At 35.2% G+C, this 22452-nt stretch overlaps 1 protein-coding gene across 1 annotated transcript in view; it reads right to left on the bottom strand.

Annotated features, from left to right (window-relative positions):
• Nucleotides 1-22452, bottom strand: part of USH2A (usherin) — a 374098-nt gene that overhangs the window by 235178 nt on the left and 116468 nt on the right. Inside the window, exons 22-26 of the mRNA XM_033055679.2 lie at nt 9522-9652; nt 3727-3853; nt 3246-3347; nt 1766-1954; nt 1183-1313 (exon numbers count right to left, since the gene is read on the bottom strand). Of these exons, the coding sequence (XP_032911570.1) occupies nt 1183-1313; nt 1766-1954; nt 3246-3347; nt 3727-3853; nt 9522-9652 (680 nt within the window). The remainder of the gene's footprint in view (nt 1-1182; nt 1314-1765; nt 1955-3245; nt 3348-3726; nt 3854-9521; nt 9653-22452) is intronic.

The raw sequence follows: 22452 nt of genomic DNA, 5'->3' as shown, positions 1-22452 counted from the left end.
AAGCCAGTAGTATAAAAAGTAAATATGGAGTAAGTTATAATTGACCTGAAAAGGAGAAAAATATATTTATACGGTTTAGGTCAGAAGTTTAGAAGAGAAGGCCCATTAGACATAATGCTACACAATAAAACAGGTTGTGACATGACAGCCATTAGCAAAACAGCTGCATAATAAGAAATAAATAAATAAATTAAATTCAGTAAAAGCGCAGAAAGAGCAGATTGGGTCATAAAGAATAACAATGCTCTCAAAAATCTCTAAAAATAAATTATTGCTTTCTGGAACAACTGAAAAAATGTATTTTTTCCCGTATAATCCTCCATAATACCTACTAGTTGGTGCAAGTATATTTGACCCACTAAGCAGTGGTGGCCACAGTCTAATTACACTAAAAATCCTTGGGAAAGAAAAATAGGAAATCCAGAGTCACATATCTAATAAAAGAACTTGAAAAATGAAACCAAACACATTAAAAATAAACAACATACTGGAAATTATAGAAGTACAAATAATTCTGAGCATAAACAGTCTTATTTAACAGACACCAAAAAGAAAGTTCATAGACACTACCTCACAATTTGCCTAACATAGGACTTGTGAAACTTCCTCTAGAGTGCTGGGGAAAGGGTGACAAAGATGAGATGGAATAAAACTGGAACTAACTAATTTCTGTTTATCTGTTTCAAGTCAAAAGAAAAAAATAATTATGGATTATAAAAATAAACATATACTTTTAAGAGAAAGCTTTATTAGGAAACCAGATAATTTCCATCATGACTTTTTTTAAATTTAAAATTTAATGGATTTTGTTTTAATATGAAAACTGGGAAAATAGGTAAACTGCATGCTTTCTTAGAAATTAAGTGAAAGTTTTTAATACATGTATTTTATTCTCTTTTCTGATCAGTTCTAAGCCAGTTAAGACAATAATTCTGCTTTTCACACATTGATATCTTTCTTCTTTATGAAATAAATAGTAGTAACTTAATACTTAACATCTGTTCAGGTATATTTGCTCCATTACAACGTGCTGTCCAAAGCATTTCAAAGCTAGTAAGACATGGAAATAACTTATAGTTTGAAATTTCTTTCAGTGCAAAACTTTCAGTGCTTCAGTTTTTCTTTGTGAAGAAAACTTACAGGTCATGTCTGAAATAGAGTTAATTGTATTTTTGAACTTACTGCAAGATAATCTGGGCCATCTTTATTGTAAACAAACAAAAGCAACCCATTCAGTTGATCTGTTCTGAATTTGAATGAGATCCCAAATTCCAGTCCACCACTGAAAACACCTGAATGCAGCTCCAGGAACCCTTGAAAGAAGGTGAATGCATACATTAGTTAATCATATAAGTAAATTGGTAAAACAAATAGAAAGTAAAACTCAGGCTTCAAGATTATAGTTCACAACTTTATCACTCAGCTTTGTGGACAGTTATCAATAATGTACTTCAAGAAACCAAACCAGCAAAATATCCTAATTTTTTATCTGGCTTTTTTTTTTTTTTTTTTGATACCTTATAGGCAAGTCCCTACAAAAGTGAAAATTCACCTTTCAGACACACATCCAATCTGCATAGTTACTATCTGCAATTCCTCTTCCATGCAGCAACCTTCTGTCACCAAGAGACACAATTTTAAAGCAACAGAAATAATTCCATATAGTTAAAGCTGCCTTGAAAAGCAGATCACTGCAACACTCTTGACACAACCACCTTCTCTATCTCAAGAACATATTTGGAGAGAACAATAGCACAGCAACTACCTCTGCCAAGAAAATGTGCTCCTTTTGAGAGTCCAATGGGGCATCCCTCCCAAGCATGGTAGACATTGTTTTGTTCTTCAGCATTCTGCCAGTTCAAAGATTCCCAGTTTTCATAGGGAGAATGTACTTTTTTCAAAAATACATCACTGAGACAGCCCACAAAACCTTTCTGGACTATCCTCTTCATCCCTGCAAAAAGGAAAATACTTTTCTAAGTCAATCACCTGCAACTAAACATAGGAATCAATTTATATCTTTACTGCATGCTGCCCTCTCCTGTATGTCCATGTTTGCATAGAAAACCAGACACCAATAAGTTCATAAAGCTAAATCCAGATTTCTGAATGGGTCTAATCACTAACAGCAGCACCTACTGCTATGTAGCTGAAAAATATTAAACTTTTTGAGATTTTGTATACAGGTACTTTCAAATCAACAGCATAAATCTACTCTATGAAGATCCAAAAAAGCTTTCTTTTAACAAAACAAGGTATAACGTGCGCTGAGTAGGAAGCAATAGTGTTGCCAAAGCTGAGGTGGAGAAATACATGTTTATAAGCTTCATTGGGAAGTTTTTCTTTCATTTTTTGTATAAAATAAAAAACCAAAAACAATGACACATAGCTGCTATCCCTTCTTTATTACTAGGGGCAAAAATTTTAATCCATTTTTATAGGTGTTCTTCTCTTACATGGTACTTATAGTCAGTCTCGTTGTGAACATATAGTTGGGGTTTTTGAGAGAGACAATCTGGATTACTTTGTGAACCCATGTTTTAGAAGAACAGATACATGTATTTCTAGTTTTAGTGAGGTGAAATAAAGAAGAAAGGAAGGAGTTGAATTCTAGTGCATCTACATCAATTTATCAACTAGATTTCATGTCAGAGGTGGAAACACAAACTCAATAAACAATTTGACTTCCAGATTAATATGAAAAAACAAAATTCTGGATATGAATTCACTGAGAACAGCTGATTGTATACTTGTGTAGACAGTCACCTCTGTCATTTGATGGCAGTTTACACACTTAGCATATATACTAAGTTTATGTATGAAAACTTTTGTTTATTGATTCTTCAAGAAGCCAGATATGATCCAGTTCCTCATAAATTCCATATCTGTAAAATACAGGTACATTCAAGCACCTCTGACCTCAATGCAACAACTTCTGAAAAATACAAATTCACACCAAAAAAATCCAGCATCTTGTATCCCTGCATCAAACTCGGACGCATAATCATGTGCTTAAGCTAATAAAAACAATTTACACGCATATTTTGGAATGAATTTGTGAAATGTATGTAAAATATACCCCTAAGTTTCACACTTATACCAGTTCTGTGTACAAAATCCATTAAAATGTACACAGACCCCATAAGCTGTTTTAATGCTGTTTTATGTTGATGCTATACAGACATTTCAGTCTATCCCGAAAGATAAAATTTGAGAAACTGCACAGACTTATTTATCATACTTACCTTCATCCTTTCTTACAATAGTATAATGCTGTGGAAGTCCTCCAACAAAAACTCCTGTGTTCTCTCCAATAATGGTACTACCACTAGTAGCTAAGGAAGAACCTGAACAAAATTGTTCATTATTCACATATTCAATGCTTTCAACATATTTTTCAACTCAATAACAAAATACTGGTATTTTATAAAGAGGCTAATGTGACACAATAGCCTAAGACTTTCCTAATACATATCCAGGAAATATTTACAGCTCTATTTGACAACAAGAGACAAACACAATGATAGATTCACATGCACAAGAAGACACTTAGTATTCAATTATCAAAGATTCACAGTGGACAGATCCCCAGATTAACAGAGAAACCAGTCAGAAAACAGTCAGAAAAATGAGTGAATTTTTTTCTGTATGAGTGAACACAAGTAGTGAGAAAGCAAGTGAACAATACCCTTAGTAATAACAAAGTTATTTCAGTGAATTGATTACCTGTGTACTGCCCATCCACTGTGATGTTTCCCAGAGCTTGAATTCTTGTAGCAATTATTTGGTGCCAACTGTTATCATTATACACTTTTCCACCATCATTAGTTGGAGTGACTGCTACTGCAGATCCCTTTTTATTAACAGAAGAATCTGATTTAGAATATTTTGAAGGTAACATTTAGAATAATATCTTGCTCTTTTTTGACAATTTATAGCATATAACATTTAAAAATAAAGACAGCAGTCCTATGTTTAACTTCCTTTGGACTGCTGAATGATGTTTAGGACATATTTAACATTCTAAATTTAACCACTAAATTTAACCTTCTCAAATAATAAATGAAGGACCAAGGACCCAGTTCCGTGCCTACTAAAAATAGAAAATCCTGTGTAGTTCCCCTGATAAAGACAAGGATGAGGCACAAAATATTGAGGGTCACGTCACTCCAATTTTTGAATTTTTTTTTTTTTAATTATGTCTCTATTTACTTCAAAGATTGCTGTGGCTGTGAAGTTTGATGGCCGTGGTTCAATGTGCCATCCATGGAGAGCAGCTGCATATCAGGATTGTTAATTGCAGCACCTGTCCACATGAAGGGATCCAAAAGAGGGGTGCATGTGTAGCACGGTACATGCATGCTCTCTCCACGTTAACCTGGTATCAAAAGGACTAAAAATTTCTAGATAAGAGAATACCATACATTTATGGGGGGGAAAAGGTCACACCAAGAGATTCAGGGGAAAAAAAACAAAGCAAAAACACCTCAAAACAAAACCTCAAAACCTCAAAAAACCCTCCCCAAATAAACAAAGCAAACTAAACAAGAAAAACCTCCCAAAAGTTGTGACTGAGGTTGCTTTTATGGTAACACAGGGAAATCTTTTCTGAATTGCTGAGTAAGAGGAGTATAATAGATGTAGTTACCAAACTAAATCTCAAGTATGCAAAAAACTAAACAAAGTATTAAATAAATTAATATAATGATGTAATAAAAATGAAATTATTATATTTCAAGAATTTTCTTGATATTTATATCCAAAAAAATCATCTCACTTTTGAAAAATTCCCATAATATTGCCTCAGGACTTTATATCATTCTTAAAGTATCTGGGAACTCAAAGTTATTCTGTTGAATTTGCAAAACAGAATTGCAGGCAACTACTGATAGATAGTCCCTTTATATAGGGACTGTGCTATATTAAAGAATCTGCAGTTACTTTATGACTTCAAAAAACAATTTCCAAAAGGTATATAAATTAAAAATTTGCTTCCTTATAATTTGGGAGCCCAGTTTGTAACTTTGCAGCAGCAAGCCAGACAGTTCATCAACTTTTTTCCAGATCTTCTAGTATTCTTTGTGGTCCAAGGATCTCAAAATTATGCACATGGAGAAAAGTTGTTGATAGAAACAACATCTATTTTGATTAGTACTAAAACCCTCGTATTAAAGTGTAGTGCTCTGCCTTTTGTGATATCATCCATTAGAAATTGCATTTTGGCACACAGACTTATGAACCCTGAATACATTTTACAGTTAGATTTGCATTAAGGACTGTCTCTGTGTATCCCGTGTATCAAAATATACATGTGATGTGCACACATGTATTCAGTCAAAGAAAAAATGATTTCCTGTGAATATTAGAGCATGTTTCCAGCTCCATTCAGCCGGCATTCTGGTACTGAGGTTTGGAGAGCAGTCCCTCTGCCTCACAATAAGAAAACAAAGCTATGTATCCTTACATACTAATGGCACTTTTTCATATACTATTTTTTATTGTCTTCACTCCTATTTCAACATTTTAATATTTTACAAACACACACATTTCATTATCGTAGTTTAATAATTAAAACCAGAACTGGTGTCATGCCCAATTAATGTGCCCTGGTAGCATGCCCATTAGTTTTTCCATTAGTGAATTCAACAATACTAATGGGATTACTAGCATGGGATGCTAATTGGGCGTGACATAAGAAACTGGCTTACTTCTTAGCATACCCTTGCTAATGATGAAATTAATGAGCATTTTATTAAATGCTGTCTCATCAAAGTGTACTTAGTTAGCGTTAAAATTGTTACAAACGATGCTGCATTCTAAAGATCAGGTGCCTGAATAAGTGGTTCTTCATATTATGTTTGGCAACAGTCTAGAGCATTAATAGTTTTATACATCAGAAACCACATTTATTTGTAACCAATTCAATCTGGGACCACACAAGCATATGTGCTAACCTGTGCTTAATTTTTTTTTTTTTTTTTTTTTTTTTTTTTTTTTTTTTTTTTTGTAGCGGGGGAGGTTGGGAGGAAGGCAGAAGACAAAAAAAGAGTGTTCAGGGCTCAGCGCAGGCTGCGCTGGAGAGACCTCTTTATACTTTTTCCAGAATTACCAGAGTAACTCCAGGATCACATTCAAACAGCCTGCTGTGAGATGGCTTGTCATGGATTTTGGAAATCACATACTTTGAAATCTGGATTATTTTGCTATGCCATAAAATACGTCCTCATATTTGGTTGCTGTCAGTAATAATTGAGTAAGTATAAATGGTTCTGTCATACTGATGTTCATATTGAAAATACAGAGAAGCATCACAAACGTGAATCTTCAGAGATACTGTCTCAGGTGCCAAAGTTTGAACGCAGCAACACTTCCCAGTTAAGTTCTTTCAATGCCTAAACTGTTACTACTAAGGTGAACAAGTACTGAAGTTTTGCCAGTGCCAAGAAGGAAGGTCTAGCTCAGAGTCATAAGCCAGGTATTGTTCATCTTTCTTCCTTTTTATGTGGAATAACAACCTCAGACTGTGTCTAATACTTTGGCCTCTCCATTACAAGAACAACCAACAAGGCAACACACACAAGGAAAGTATCTGGTGTTCCTCCTCTTTGCTGTAAAATTTAGTAAATGGATCATCTTCTAAAATGGAAGAACTGGGTACAATTCCCTCCATCCTGTGTGAAGAATCTCAGTCTATCCTCAGACTGTCCTAATCACTTAGGAAAAATGGTGCTCCACATTGGGCTTATATTTCCACTGTAACTGATTTCACTTGGTATAAAATATTCAGGGCTTCCCTGGGAAAAAAAGAAATTACCTGTAGCCACTGAAAGATAACCATAAATTTACCTGGAGTCGATTGTGTAATTTAGGTGTAGATGTAAAGACATCACAATAAGAAGAAAAAAAAAAAATCCACAGACAGTAGAAGTTTTACAGATACTCTGACTTTTGGAGAAAGATCTGTGGAAAAATGTGATTGTGCCAAAAAGACTAAGGAAGACATCTGTGTGCAAAAAAACCTCATGCTTCCTGGACCATGAGTAGAAACCCACAAAGAATGGCAGTAAAACAATTAGGAAGCAAAAAGAGCAGTTGCACAGCACAAAAGGGAGACAAAAGGGATGGTCAGACAGCAGCCAGATGAATGGTGGTGTACATGGGGCTCAGAGAAGTATGAATGGACACGAAGAAAAGGATTTGAAATTAACACTTAGCGAAGGAAGAAGCGAGGCTGCTGAAGGCTCCCCGCTAGGAGGACTTGGCAGGACCATCCCCAGAGCAGACACAACAAAGAGAAAACGAGCTGCTGATCATGAGCAAAGATACAGCCCAGCTTCCTGAAAGGGACTAAGGGTACAAATAATTAACCTGCGACAGGTCACAGCTGGAAGGGAGCACAGAATATTACACCACACTGCTGCAGATAAAAAGCTGCAGAGACACAATTGTCATCAAAAAGAATGTTTGCAATATCTCAGAGAAGAGCACAAAGGAAGGGCCATAAATGTTTACTGTATATACCATGACTATAAATAGAGACAACAATGCCTATAACCTGGTTAAGACATCACAAGATGTCAATAAGAAGTAATTAAAGCATTTGCACTAATGCAGGCTGTGATGCACAAACGAAAGGTGAAGAAATGCTGCTACAGTACAGGATATCTGACACTGTAGGATAGGAATGACAAATCATGGCAAAAGGAAAAAAGAAACTATGACAAAAAACATAGAAACAAAGGCAATGACAGTAGGGTGGCACAGCATGTTAGGGATACAGAAGACTGAAAATTTTTGATAACTGAATTTTCAGAGGTAAAGATTTTGAAAAGGTTTCTGCATAAAACACTTTGATGTAGGCCACTGTATCCCACTTCTGAATCTGAGAATGTGCAGGAAGCTCTTCCACCTTATTAATGAGAAATTAGAAAGCATTAGCTTTCAAGATAGTAAATCAGCTGCTAAGACCTACACTGTTCCTGGATGTCTTGAATGACAGCTTTTTTTTTTTTTTTTTTTTTTTTCCCACTAAATAGCAACTGAAGCTATAAGCACCATAGGTTATTTTATAAGAGAAAACACCATTGAAGTGATGACCCTAAAAATCAGCATGGAACAGTTGCCCAATTCAAATAAAAGATAAACAAATATATATTCACAAACTAGAAATCTGTTAAAATTTAAGACAGTTATTTTTTGCTGAAAATATTACTTGAACTGAGAAGCTCTGAGGACTGAATATGTGACCTGCTGGGATTTTTTACAGTTAAAAGACAGGTAAAAAAGACAGGGGAAAGATTAGAGCCCCCTTCCTGTTCCCCAGATACTGTGGATCCAAACAAACAAAATATCTTCTAGGAAATGATCTAAACAAGCTGACATAAAGCTACTTTAGAGGAAGCAAATCTGCAAGAAGGACTAGGAATACTATTTGAAGCATTAAAATATCAGTTGAAAGAAATCCATTCCAATTAACCATCAAACAATAACAAAAGATCTAAATAAACCTCAAAAGATCTTGCAAAGGAAATAAAACTTTCTTTTCAGTTAAAAGAAGGTATAGGTGTAAGAAAGAAAACAGAATTAGTCCCTATTAAAATGTGGATGAGGAAAACATTAACAACATTAAACTTGGTCCCAAAAGCTGAAGTACACAATAAGATAAAGCCTGTGTGTAAATGCAGTAGAATTAATAAAAATTTATGTCTTGGGTTTAGAATCAGATTTAATATTTTCTAGTAAGGAGATCACATGCAAGCCAGTCTCTCTGCAGAACCTTGCTTCTTCTATAGGTTCTATAGGTGCTCCAAAGCTTAAGGGGATTTTACTGAACAACACCTCAGAGAGTGACTGTGGCAGAGCTCAGGAGGCAAAGGTTAACAGCGGGTTAGAAAATCTGATAATTATTTACAGTTTCTTGCATATTTGAGAAATATTAGTGAGGTCATAATGGTTTTTAATTCCATAGGAGATCCAGTTTTGGGGTGCACAGAAAACACAAAATACCCAAAGAGAAATGCAAGGTATGGGGTCTTATATATTATTTTGTTGATACTTCCCTCATTTTTATTATGTTTTTGCATAATGGTGACATGCTGATCCCTATAGGAAAACACTTAGTCCCAAGATGGGAGGCTTAAAAATAATTGACTAACATTATACAAACATACTAACTAATTCAAAGCTTAGTTCTGCACAACTTTGAAATCTTGGTAGTTTAAGCTGTAGTGGTGTTTAGTGGCATTGACAAAAAAACCCAACCCATAAAAATGCAAAAAAAGGTCTTATATTGTGGCATACATAACAATAAAAAGAGCAAAGATTTAGTGTTTCGGTTTTTCTCTCCTCAAAACCTAAGAGTTCTGAGAAGTAAGTTAGTTTGTACCAATTAAATTTAAAAACAAGCAAACAAAACCAGCCCCAAAAACAAACAAGCAGAAAAACAACCAAGGATAAGCATGTAAAAAGTATAAACGTAAATGACATAAGCTGTTTTTATAGGATCTTGTCTTTTGTTGTACCTGTGGATCAAAGAGAAAGTAAGGACGCCCACTCCTCAGCTGCAGTGCAATGTACTCCTCCTGATTGCCAGGTGATGCAGAGAAAAAAATCAAACCATCAGGCTCCTGGGTTCTAAATTTCACCTTAATACCTAGTTGGAAAAAAGCAAGCAGACAGTTAACACCAAAAGTGGCCATTGTAAGTTATAACAAAATTTATGAATAAAACACCATTTTTAAAACAGCAGCAACGTTGCAAAGCAAAATCATGGAAGTTCTGTTCACCCAAAATCCTTGCTCAATATTGCAGGAGAAATTATTAATTCAGACTGAGGCAGCCCTTGAGACAAATTTCTGTGAGCTTTTATTCTTCTGTAAAAAGATACATACAGTCATGACTAATGTCATTTAGTAACTCTTTCTTAAGAAAATATATTCAGATATTAGCATATAATTCTAATAGTTGATGTTTTACATGTGGATTTTCACTTGTGACTTAACATTTCTTCAGGTAAAGCAAAAGTTATGTTTCTGTGTGCAAGCAGTTGTATGAAGAAGTGTAGGGTTTTGCTTCCAAAAGACACATGTATGTGTTCACATGCGTATTTGTATATATATTCTTTTATGAACATCATATCTAAGTGCATAAAGAACACCTGGAAAAGAAGCAGTTTTCCAACAAAAATTGGAAATATCTAAAGAAGTAATGGATGAGCTAAGCTTAATTAAGAACTTTCCAGATCATTATCAACAGTCCTCCATTTAGTTTCTGATACAATCCCTGAGTGCATGGTAGAGCCATGCCTTTCCTGCACCAATTGTTTTGCAAACAGAAATGAAAAGGCAGTAATAGCAATACCCACCTATACACTTCCATGACATTTCTGTATAAGGTGATTTTACAGAACAAGGTAAGTTACTGGGTTTTACCCAACTCTATCAAACTATGCAGTATTTTCCCTATTTTATGTCAGGCAGAAAACAATAAAAGTCTAATGTTTTTATTGCAGAAAGCAGCTATATTAAAAAAATAAAAATCATAGTTCTGACACACATTCATTTAAGATTATGCTTGTTAATTACCTATACATGGAAGAAATATCCTTTGGCCTTTCTACCTAATCACATACAATGTTTTCATGTAAATCACATGAGGCAGTCAGAGACACAAAACATTCGCAAGGCAGTGAAAATCAGACCTGCTATTGAAACACCTGCAAAAAGCAATTGCACACAAGTAACCCCCTGCACATAAAAAAACCTCAACCAACAGTGTCCCTAGTTAAGGAAGAGCATAGCTTTTCCTGGCTCACAAATGAACACTTGCAATACTGCGAGGTTCCAGGTACTTCCAGCTGCAGTATCTGCTGGAGAGGCTGAGACTGATAGCCTCTAATCCCAGCAGTGGGGAGCACAGTTAATTTAACAAGCTGCCAGTATTTTTATGAAGCTGCCAAAAGACATTTCTGAAGACCAGAGGATCACTTCTCACACCTAATTCAGAAGGACAAACACAAACAAAATAATTGAGCTTCTGTAAAAACACTCTTCTTGTATAATGTTGTGTTAGAAAATATAAATTAAATGGTTCATAGCAGTAAAATTGCAGAAATTACAGAAGTTTTCAATTGTCATGCAGAAACCTTCTTTTTCTTTGGATATTGAAAAGTCCTGCTTGTAGAGCAGATACAGATTTATAGAAATTATTGATGAGTCAAGAACTGTTATTTTCTTCTAAATTAATTTGTCACCTATTAAAGAGCTGAGAAAAGGACTCCATCCCTTTAAGTTTCATGATCTTTGGAATTTCTCATGAGATAAGAAAGTTCAATATTAATAATTTCTCACATTCCAGAAGTGACTACAAAGAGAGAAACCAAATAAACCAAATATTAATAAAACTTCTGCCCCACAGACAATATTTTCCCTGCATGGTAAAAAAACTAGTGAAATTAATATTTTTCACAAGGAAATAGTAATTAATGCTGGGCCTCATGGTCAACACTAAGCATGCCCAGAAGCCCATTCAGACTTGCAGCAACTACATGCCATTTTCCTCTCTTAGTGGCACTGAACACTGGAAATGGATTTACTTCCCTTGGACATAGAAATCTTTCCTTCCAACATCTGAGAAGTTTCACAGATATACATAGTATTACCAAAACATTTTCATTTTTTTTCCATACCTAGGTATAGGGTGAGACATTTTCCAAGTTTCTCAAAGACTCACATCTATTATTTCAGTATGCATGTCTCAAATCTTAATTTCAATGTTAAATATAACATATAAATAGAAACATAAATAAAGTGATGACATTACAATTACTTCTGTAATTTGTCATATACAGAAACTGCATCTCAGCCACACTACTCATGCTACTAAATCTTGGATGGAAAACATGACCATCTGTGGGGCATAGTAGGAAGGTACTTTTAATCAACTGAATCTTGAATTGCAACTCAAGAATTCACGTAATATGCCTGCTTGTGTGACACAAATGATTGTTCCACAAGAACTTGTTATCATTTCTGGGATAAAAACTAACAGGAAATTCTACTACAAATTAAATATTAATGTATGTCATTCAAATAAATTCTTTAATTCCATTCCAAATTATAGTTTCAATTGGAGAAGCTGTCAGAATTCCTTTAATTATACATAAAGAAATTTATTTAATTTCTGTAATTGAATTTCTTTAATTATAATGGCATTGTACAAAAACTAATACAAGCATTGTATATAGTGAACATAAAAGATGAAAAGAAGACTACAGAGTAATAAAAAGGACGAGTAAAATAAATTAGTAATTATTTGCATTAGTGTTTTCAAGTCTCCCGAATTGTATTAGGGCAGACTAACCTTTGCACATACTTTCAATTTATGCAGTAGCAGATTGGGACTGGATTTCTGTCCAAGTTTCAAAGATGGCAAGCCAGGTTAGAATGGGAATGAGGCTGTGAAACATGACCAATGCAGGCATTTGCAAAGGCATTCAACTGAGATGCACATTACCCTGTGAGGGACACAGCTTTGAGAGTCCCTTTCAGGTACAGGCTGACATTAAAGTAAAATGATATAATATTACTCTAACTTTTGATGTGCTAGAACACAGCTTTTTTGTCCAATAAAGAAAATGCATATGGTGGGATTTTTCCACTCCTCTTTGCTTGCCTTGCTTAAGTTTAGCAAGGCTCAGAACTTCAGCAGCATTTCAGATTCAGACTACCTGGATTCAGATTCTTGTAGCACATTTCAATGTGAATTACAAGACCAGCACAAAAGTATTTAAGAGGCAGGAATGTGCTCTTGAGATGCTGACTGCATTTCTGGCAAGTTTACAGAGCACATGGGATTATTTTGAGTTTAGAAGAAGCAGTTGGCAGTCAGCAGGAAAATAATAAATTGAGCAGCTCCTAGATTAGCATAATATATACTAATAATTTATAATTATTACGGTAATAAAATTAATTTCTGACTAATGCAAAACCCCTTTTTTCTCACAAAATAAGAAGTTTAAAATAGGTTTTATTTGACCAAGAAACCATTCACCCAGAATACAGATGGTAACATCTTGCATGTCTTTTCAAATTAACTGAACTGAGTTTAGTTTTCCTAAAAAAAAAAAAGGTCTTAAAAACATCAAAAACATTTCAAAATACAAAAACGTTTAGAGTCCTCAAAAACTTTCATTTGACTTCTTGGGGAATAGTAGAGGCAAGAATGTAGGCAGAGAGACAATACAATTGAAGTCATGTTTGGCAATAACAGCTGAGAGATTTCAGCAAAGTGACCTACTTAAAAATTAGTTTTGTTGCAACTATTCAGCAAAAACACCTCTAAGCACCTTTCTCTAAAACTAGACGTTCTGAGTTGAAAAACAGCTAAAAAGTAGAAATTATTACAATTATTATATTAAAAAAATTATCTACAAGTCTCAAAAGTCTCAAGATCCTTCACCAAAACTTACATATAACCACATGAACAACTCTATGCAAAAGTGCTAAGTCAAATAAATATATCTCCAACCTTGTGAGTGATCAGCAAGACTACTTCTAGTTTAATTTTCATAAATGCATGAAATCCCAACCCATATGTAAGATTGATAATAAAAGGAATAATACCTTAGCATATTATGGACAATTTCCTTGTAGACTTAGGAAGAAAATAAATGGAAAAGAGTGTACATTACAATTGGAAAAATAAAAAAGAAGAAATCTGCCAAATACATTGGAAATCACAAAGCAATTTCAGAAAGAAATTTTGCATAATATGTGAAGCAGATTATCTATTTCCAGAGAATTTTTCCCAAAATTGCACAATTGCAGAAACATAACTTGCATTTCCATTCTACTTACATTGTTAAATGAACTGGTTTTAATATTTATATAATTGCACATTCCAATGAACAGAAAATTGTTGGCAAAGAAAGTGATCACTTTATGCTCACTGAGAGCCTTATTTGTGCATAATGCCAGCTAAAATGAACAAAAATTGTATATAAAATTTTGACTACAGCATTTAGCTCTCAGCAGTCCCTTCAGGATGACAAACCTTAAGTGTTTAACATTAAGACTGCGTACAAATGCTCTTGCCTAAGCAAAACACATTTTCCCACAGAAATTATAAACAAAAATTTGTTTTAACTGGGGAGGGGGAAGATGGAGAGTAAAAATCTCAGTTGCAATATACCTCCATAGCATTTTGCTGCTATTTTCTCTGTGAAAGTGATACCTCATGTCATCACAATAGCTAAAAGATATTTAATCCATTTTTTTACATATAAGAAAATGCACTTTTAGGAAAAAAATTGGAAGGAACACTTAACAAAAATGGATCAGTTTTCAAAGCAGTTTCACTTAATGGACAGTGGAATTGGAAGAAAAGAAGAAACTCAGATGAATACAAGGACATCTTCACACTTTGTGTTGGCCTACAGCTTCCTGGATTTTATCAAGAGAAGAAGATAAAAAGCCTTCTTCCCAAAGCTGTCCAAGACCTGTTGTTGTTTTTCATACAGGATCAGGCTTCATCTTTTACTGTTACCTTAATTGTGTTCAAAAACAGTTTCAAAGCTCATCATCACTAACATTACACTAAGTTAGCAATTCCATTGATGAAATAAATCCTCTTCATTTTTAAGCTGATTTAGGTTTTTTTAATTAGAAATATAAAATATATACTTAAAAGTCACATATGCAGGTCCATATTCTATGTACACACATGTATTTATTTGTATAAACCCACATACAAAAAGTTCCCAAACTTTTTCACAAACTGTAACTGGACCCTCTTTTCTTTTGTGATCACAGTAAAACTGAGAGAAGTTAAAATTCAAAATGACTCAACATATGAAGAATTTTTTTTAGGTATTCTTCATACATCAAACTGCCAATAAGGTAAATCAAACTAAAATGTTGAACAAGCATAAACACAGAGTACGGTAAGTGAACGACAGGTGAAAACATGCAAAACTTCCCGTGGAAACCAACTGTCAAGCAAAACCCCAAATCCTCTTGATGAGATCTGAGTGTTCCTTTTACACTAAAATGACTAATTTGATACCTGTTTTTTCTTATTTTGCTTGCTACCCCATTATACCCACTACTGATAAAACAAACAGGACATTTTAGCTTTAATCTTCTTACTACATAACCCAAATAACTTCAGTCATGTTTGCATTAATGCTGCATTAATCATGTTGTTGCGTATTAATGAGTTTTCAGGCTATGCTAATTACTGTCATAGATTCTGCAGCAGCCCATTAAATATACAAATTACAGAATTAAAGAGCCAGAGCTCTTCATGATTAATCTTTAAATGGAGAAAAACTAATGATGTCTGTACAAAGTTTCCCTCCACTTTTGGCTGACTGAGCCCAATGAACAATCAATTAGATTATTTGAAGAATAAGGATACTGTTCATACTAAAAGATTTGTTATGCTGTTATTCTATGCAGAAGACACACATTTATAAGTTTCCATGAAATGCACTTCTGTAACATATTTCAGGCCTTAAGGTCTCCCAAAGTGTTGCATGGGGAAAAAACTTATGGATACTCCAATTCATTATTGCATACTCATAGGAATCTGCCAGTTCCATATGAATACAGTAAATCAATCTTCTCCTTTTAGCAAGGACACAAGTCCTGCTACTCCCCAGCAGGAAAGATTTACAGCAAACCTTGGTGAAAAGAAAGCCAAGATAAGTTTAAAGTCATTTGATAAGATTTGATGTATTAGTAGCACTTTATCCCCTCACTAACAGAGTGATGCTTTGTCAGGAATAGTGCAATACCTAGTAGTTAAATCAAGATACTCAGAATTAGGAGACCTTGGGCCTGTAGTCAGCCAATGAGTGGGTATGTCACTTGAGAGCCTTCACTTAAACCACCTTCTCTCCATATTCCTCCTTCCTGAAGAACCATGGCCAATACAGCTTGTGTAAGGTTCTATAATGTTTGAAAAATTCATTACTGTTCTGTCCTCCACAGCCTAACACACAGATTATATCAGCAAAACACCCACTTGTATTCAGAAAAGTTACCTAGAGACTAGGCATTTACTCACATTTGAGAAACACTAATATTTCCAAAAGAAAGAATTAGTGTAGCTTCCTCCAAACACTGCATACTATGCAGAACACCACAAGACTTCCCTAAAGAGCAAATTCTCAGACCATAGTAATTTTATGCTGAACATCAGTCAGTGCAGTTCAGAATTAACTGGCCATTCCAGACTTGCCCTATCCCTTCTTTGTACCATGAAAAAATAAATAAACCCTACTTTGGACATTAAATTATTTATATTTATAGAAAGTAATTCTTTAAGCGAAAACTAACTTGCTCAGGGTAAGATTTATCATGGCATGAGAATATGATGTGAAAAAAACTGGTTTTCTGCAATTAGTGCACAAGAAAGAATAACTTGCATTAACAAAAATGTTGATACAAACATTTGAGATTGCTTAGGAAAGGCAGTTGGGGAACTGAGAACCTTTCCAACACACACTTAACACATGAACACGACCATTTAAGGGAAGCAAAAGGAGCATTTAAGGGAAGTAAAAAGGAAGTTGAAAGCAAAAACTTGGTTTTTCACAGGTACTTTACAACTTTCTCAGTAAATATAGAAATATAATTAGGAAAAGCTTCAAAATACTGGCACATGTTATCTAAGAATTTGGAAAGACCCAAAAGCAACTAGTTAGTGCGCATACCTTGACTTATCTAAACAAAAAAATGAAGGCCTCAGAAAAAAACATATGAGAGATCAGGTGAAATCAGATATGAAGATGCAGGTGATGCCATTATCTGTGAGCATCCTCTGTCATTAGAGTCAACAGCCAGCTCCTTACACAGACTTTTAAGCAATAGTATCATTAAAGAAATTAGTGACCTGCCTCGAATTAATTTATTAAGCAAGTCTATGAACAGAATTCATAACTGTTTTCCACTATGCACATTGGGAAAGCATACAATGAGCATGCCATCCAACCAGCACCACATTCTCAATAGCTACCAGAGTAGAAATAAAACTCTAATTTTAAAACTCACAGAATCAAATGCTGCTTGTTGTGAGGATCAGCTGCAAGTCAGTTTCTGTGCTGCTCAATATTGAAGTAAAACATGAACAAAAAGGAAACATCAGTCCAGATTTGACTTAACGCTTTTTTTGATGTCGATGCCCAACAAGCAAAAACTGAGAAAATTTTACTCAAACATGACCTCTCTCAAACATTTTAAATTATTTATCCTTATTTATGCAGTTTTTTGAAGCCTAGAAAAGTTCAAAAGACTCTGATTTTGTTAAAAAAGAAAATAGTTTCTATAAATAAGAATCCTTTATGTGCAATTTCATTAATTCAGAGGTTGATATTTAAAGAATGGAAACAGAGGCAAGCATTCCTCCTCATTTTAACATAAATTCGTTAGAGAAAGAACTGTATTCTGATACCCATATGTGAATTAGTGCATAAAAAAGGTCATCTTATGCAACAAGGGTAAGGTGGGAGAGGCTTCTAGGTGTTAATGCAATGCAAATCATAATTACTAGAAATATGATGACAAGAAGAATCACTTCAAAGATTTACAACAGTGCAATCTATAAAAGGTCAACATCACAGTGAAATCAGAAACGAGCTGGAGGTCAGTAGTTGTAAATAGCACTTCAATTATAAGCCTTTAGTAGTATTTCCAGCAGTAGTGCAAATGTAACACTGTACAGATAGTAATTTAACTGATCAAGGGAAAAGAGTTAGACTACAACTGAGTAAAATGCAAATACATCAAAATTAAAGTCAGTGTAATGATCTGAAACAGAGCAAATTTAGACAACCGTGCACTAGCCAAGGCAGAATCACATTCACACAGCATCTCGGAAGCTGAAAGCACAATAATGTGGAAATCCTGCAGCAAGTAAGGATTATTGATTAGACAGTGTACACAGGGAACAGAAGAATAACTAAAATAAGCTGATGAGTGTCTGGAGAAATACTAGAGGACACAAATGGAAATGTAACAAGAAGGGAAAAAAAACAAAGAAAACCCTTACAGACAGAAATACACCACCACAGAGCAAACAATCAGCAAAAATTATAAAGTTACAAACTCAGCAACAAACGCTCCTCAAGGTAGAACTGAAAATGAAAAAAGCTAACAACATGTTCAAGTTAATGCAGTGATTTAAGGAAGCAAAGTGCAACAAAACTGTCAAATTAAGAATTAACTGAAAGGAATATGTAATATTTTCATCTAGTAGTATTTGCAGCAGTATTTCCCTTGAGTATTCTTCACATAATATCCTTTTCCAGATGAAGCCTAAAAGTGGTTTTATTTGTAGGGACTAAGTTCAGAAAAGGATTTCAATAGAATGATCAGGTGTAAGCTTTATGTATGGATATATAGGAACTGAGGGTTTTCTCATTGCCTTCTACGCTATTTACCATCTAATGGAACTACACCTTGTGTGTGCAGCAGGTCCTGCTTTGAAAGTGTTAATAATATTTCAGTACATTTCGTTCTGTTACTCCTGTGCCTCCGTACCCAAGAACTGCACACTCTGTGAATTAAGAGCTTTGGCATGAAATGTTCATTAAAAACATATCCAAACGCTTTGTAGCAATTACACAGAATAATTTACTTAAAATATGATCCAGAGCTACCAAAACACTGTCTGAAATACCTCAGCTTCAGTGAAAGCACAGCCCTTACAGATCAGGACAGAACAGAAATACAAAAGTTCAGCTCAACCTCTCCTATGCTGGACATGTAGATGTCAGCATTTTTCACTTTAGGATTCAGATATGTTTATTCAAAACATAGTGCAGGAACATGAGAAAAAAGTACATGTGCTCCTTTTTAGTGTAAACTCCTTTTCATTCTAGTGTTAGGGCCTTTCCTAGATTACTAGTCTCTATCAGCAGTTAATTATGTCCTTAATATGAATTTCAGAATAAACCAGAGTCTTTATCTACTTAATCTGGAAAAAGACCCAATGACTTCATTGAGAAACCTACCTGAAGCAGAGTTTATTTTACATTTGCTTTGAATTGTTTGAATTCATGAGAGGAATGCAAAATAAATTATAAAGCAGAAGACTGCTAAAATGTAATCTACACAAAAAATAAGAGATGCAAGTTGGAAAGCCATGAACCAAATTCAAGTCTCAAAAGCAGGAAGAAGGATAATATGCAGGACATGCAAGTGAAGCTGCAGCTGATGGAAGTGAGAAAAGAAAAAGTCAAAGGCAGGCAATTTACCATTCACAGAATATTTCTTGTGGACCATTTAAGTCAGTACCACTTCATGAAGTGCCACTTCATAGTTGATTTTATAGTATTTGTATTAGTATTTTGAACTGGTGTTAGGTTACTATTTTTATCTGTGCCTTTAATGGTTTATGCCTATGTCATTGCCTGGTAAGATTTGCAATTTGGACTAACACAGTTCTGCTCACTTACAGTCCACTTCCACTCTCATCTTGGTGCAAATATTTGTGCAATTTTTTGCCCCTCTGCATCTCCTCTCTTCTTTGACCTTATCTACCCTCCTTTCTGCTTATTTCTGCCCTTGTGCTACATTCTCTATCCTTCTCTTTTGCCCTGTTTGTTTCTCCCTCTTCCCCATCCATCTCTCCCCATCCTTTCTGCAGTTCTGTCTGCCCAGCTCCACCTGCCTTTCTTAGACTTTTTTCTCGTTCCTTGACCTCCTCTGTTAGTTGTAATCCTGAAAGACAGCCTTGGCCCTGCTGTCTTTAAATGACCATGTCAAGGCAAGAAAGTCAACAGGATAAAACCAACATAGTGGGGCTACAAAAGTTAACTACTATTCACTATCTAGAATATAAACAGAGGCAAGTGCTGCATGAGAAGCTAAGAAAACTAGAAATTTTCTCTTAGAAACTACTTTAGCATATGTGTTATCTCTGCTTACTCTCCCTAATGTTTCCCAGTGCACACAAGGAAGATTTTGTTATTGATACAACACTCACAATTCCTGGACTTAGTCTGAAAATAGAACTGGGAAGAGAGGGAAGAACCACCTGTAAGTTCTTCAGCATTGGCTGCTGTTACCATTTCATTTGTTGGAAAGTCATGGGCTAATATACAGCCCAGTAATCAAACGGGGGATTTTATGTTATTTATCATATGTTAAGATCATAATCGCCAAATTCACCAACATCCTGTGCTCTGCCAAGCTTCTATACAGAGTGTGCCATAGAAAACATGACCCAGTGCAGTAAACCAGCTGTGGAGGTTGTGTCATCAATTTGTAGTCTGGCATATTCCCAAGAACCAAACCCCTGCACTCACAGGAAGCATTAAACACAGAAGCATAAAACAGAACTAGCATGGCAATGAAATCACATTTATCTATAGCTGAATATTCACACAGTATGAAATACTTTCAGAGTGATAAATACAACTCCAACCCTCCCTCTGCTCTGGTTTTTAAGGAAGCATTCTGGTGGTGTGCAGTGGACATGGAAAAGCTCCTGTACTACATCCAGCAATCCAGCTAATGTGGTAATACAGCTCGCAGGAGACATATACAACCAGGTACTCTGTCCTATGTGCAGTCACCCACCTGGAAAACCAGAGTGGTACACAGTAATGCTGGCAGTAATGGAACACAGAGGTAACACCTCCCTCCTACCCAGGTGGTGGAGATGCTCCCTAGAGGAGGATTTGAGCTGAGATTTTCACCACGTGTCCAGATGCAAATAGAAGCCAACTGGTGCACACAACAGCACCAGCAGTGATATCTGTTGGTGTTTCAGTGCTTTTCCATCTATGGTAAGGATTTCATGGTTTTCTCATGGCTCTAATCAACACTCAAAAAAAATTAAGTTTCTCACTAATTTCTGAACTATACCTGCTGGTACACGCCATAAGGCACATTATTGTCAACTTTTTTTCCTAATACTAAAAAGACATGTAAAGATTTAACATTCAAGTGATTTTATTAATCTAAATAAAAGGAGATATCACCAATACTTTCTTTTAATTTCTTTGCATAGCATGATGTCATTTAACCCCCATATATTATGATATTTTCAGTCAGGTATTGATTGAGCCTATGTCATCTTTTCAGAATTTTTAATTCCTTAAGGGATTCTTGAATTAAAGACCTCTTTGCTGTAGACTGCCTTTGAGTTGACTTTTACATTATTACTTAAAACATGAGTGATTACAGAATACATGACAATGACTAATTCAGAATTATGGCAATAAGGAAATTTCTCCTCTTCTGCAAAACTCATTTATTTTTTTTCTTCCTTCTTTCTCTCACTTTTTCTCAAAATATAAGACTTTGTGCAACAGAAAAAAATCATTATTGACTACAACACTGTAGTAAATTAAATAAAAAAGTGGTTGATTGGATATACAACATGATTAAGAAGTATGAGACTTTATATTTTTTGTTTCCAGTATGATCATTTTGGCACCTTTACCACTTGAAATGCTTCATAGAAAGACACACATATTATAAAAGGAACAATCTTTTCTCACATGCTGTAAAAAATCACCTTTTTTTCCTGTCCCTTGTGTTGCCTGAGGATTCAGATGACACCTGCTTGATTAACTCACTGATTATTTTAAAGTTTTGCTTGTGATCCTAGAGCAGTGTAATGGAAATGGGAAAAAATACCTCATCCTTAACAATGCAAAACTCCTTATTTATAGATGTTCTTTAAAGCACTAAATAAAAAGAATAATTAAAACAAAACTGCCTCTAAAAGGCTGAATTCTGTAACTGTAGGAGCAAGGCATGCCTAGCACAGAATGGCATAGCCACAGAGGAGCAAAGGCTCCCAAACAGCATGTGTGTGCCAGCTGTGTCAGAGCAGGGCTTGCAGCCACAGGAACTTGGGTAATGCACACCCCAAACTGCTGGGAAAAGCCTGCCCTGGACTGGCAAGGCTGCAAACTTGCAGCCAGCTCAGCCCTGTCCCACATGAAAAGCTCTGGGCAGAGGCTGCTTGGAGCTCTTAAGGCATTTCCTCCTGAAACATGCAGTAGTAATCCTGAGGCTCTTAGGTGTAGAAAGATTTCAGGAGAACTGGGCATTTCCATCTTAAAGCAGCCTTGAGCCCTGACCATTTCTCAGGCTGGCTGCAGTAGGTGGTCACTTTGCAATTCTGCAGGAGTACTGTGCTGCCCTGATTTCCACCTCTGACATTTCCCTGGCCCTTTCCCGCCTGTGTGAAAGGCAGAAGGTCTGGCATAAAACCAATTATGCAGTCTTTGCTTCATCCAGGATTCCCATTCAATTCTTAGTGCATGCAGTTCAGCAGCATAACCAAGTTTACACAAAAAAAAACCTTTTTTTTTCTTTTTTTTTTTTAATTAATGAAGCTAACGTGACAATTTAACATGAGTTTGGAATAAGAGGGTTGAATTGACAGAATTCAATCACTGAACTGGAACAATCTGGGTGAGAAAAAATATAA

This window comes from Catharus ustulatus, chromosome 3 (genome assembly GCF_009819885.2).
Source record: "Catharus ustulatus isolate bCatUst1 chromosome 3, bCatUst1.pri.v2, whole genome shotgun sequence".
In the NCBI taxonomy this organism is placed as follows: Eukaryota; Metazoa; Chordata; class Aves; order Passeriformes; family Turdidae; genus Catharus; species Catharus ustulatus.
This window is presented reverse-complemented; position numbering and strand designations above follow the sequence as displayed.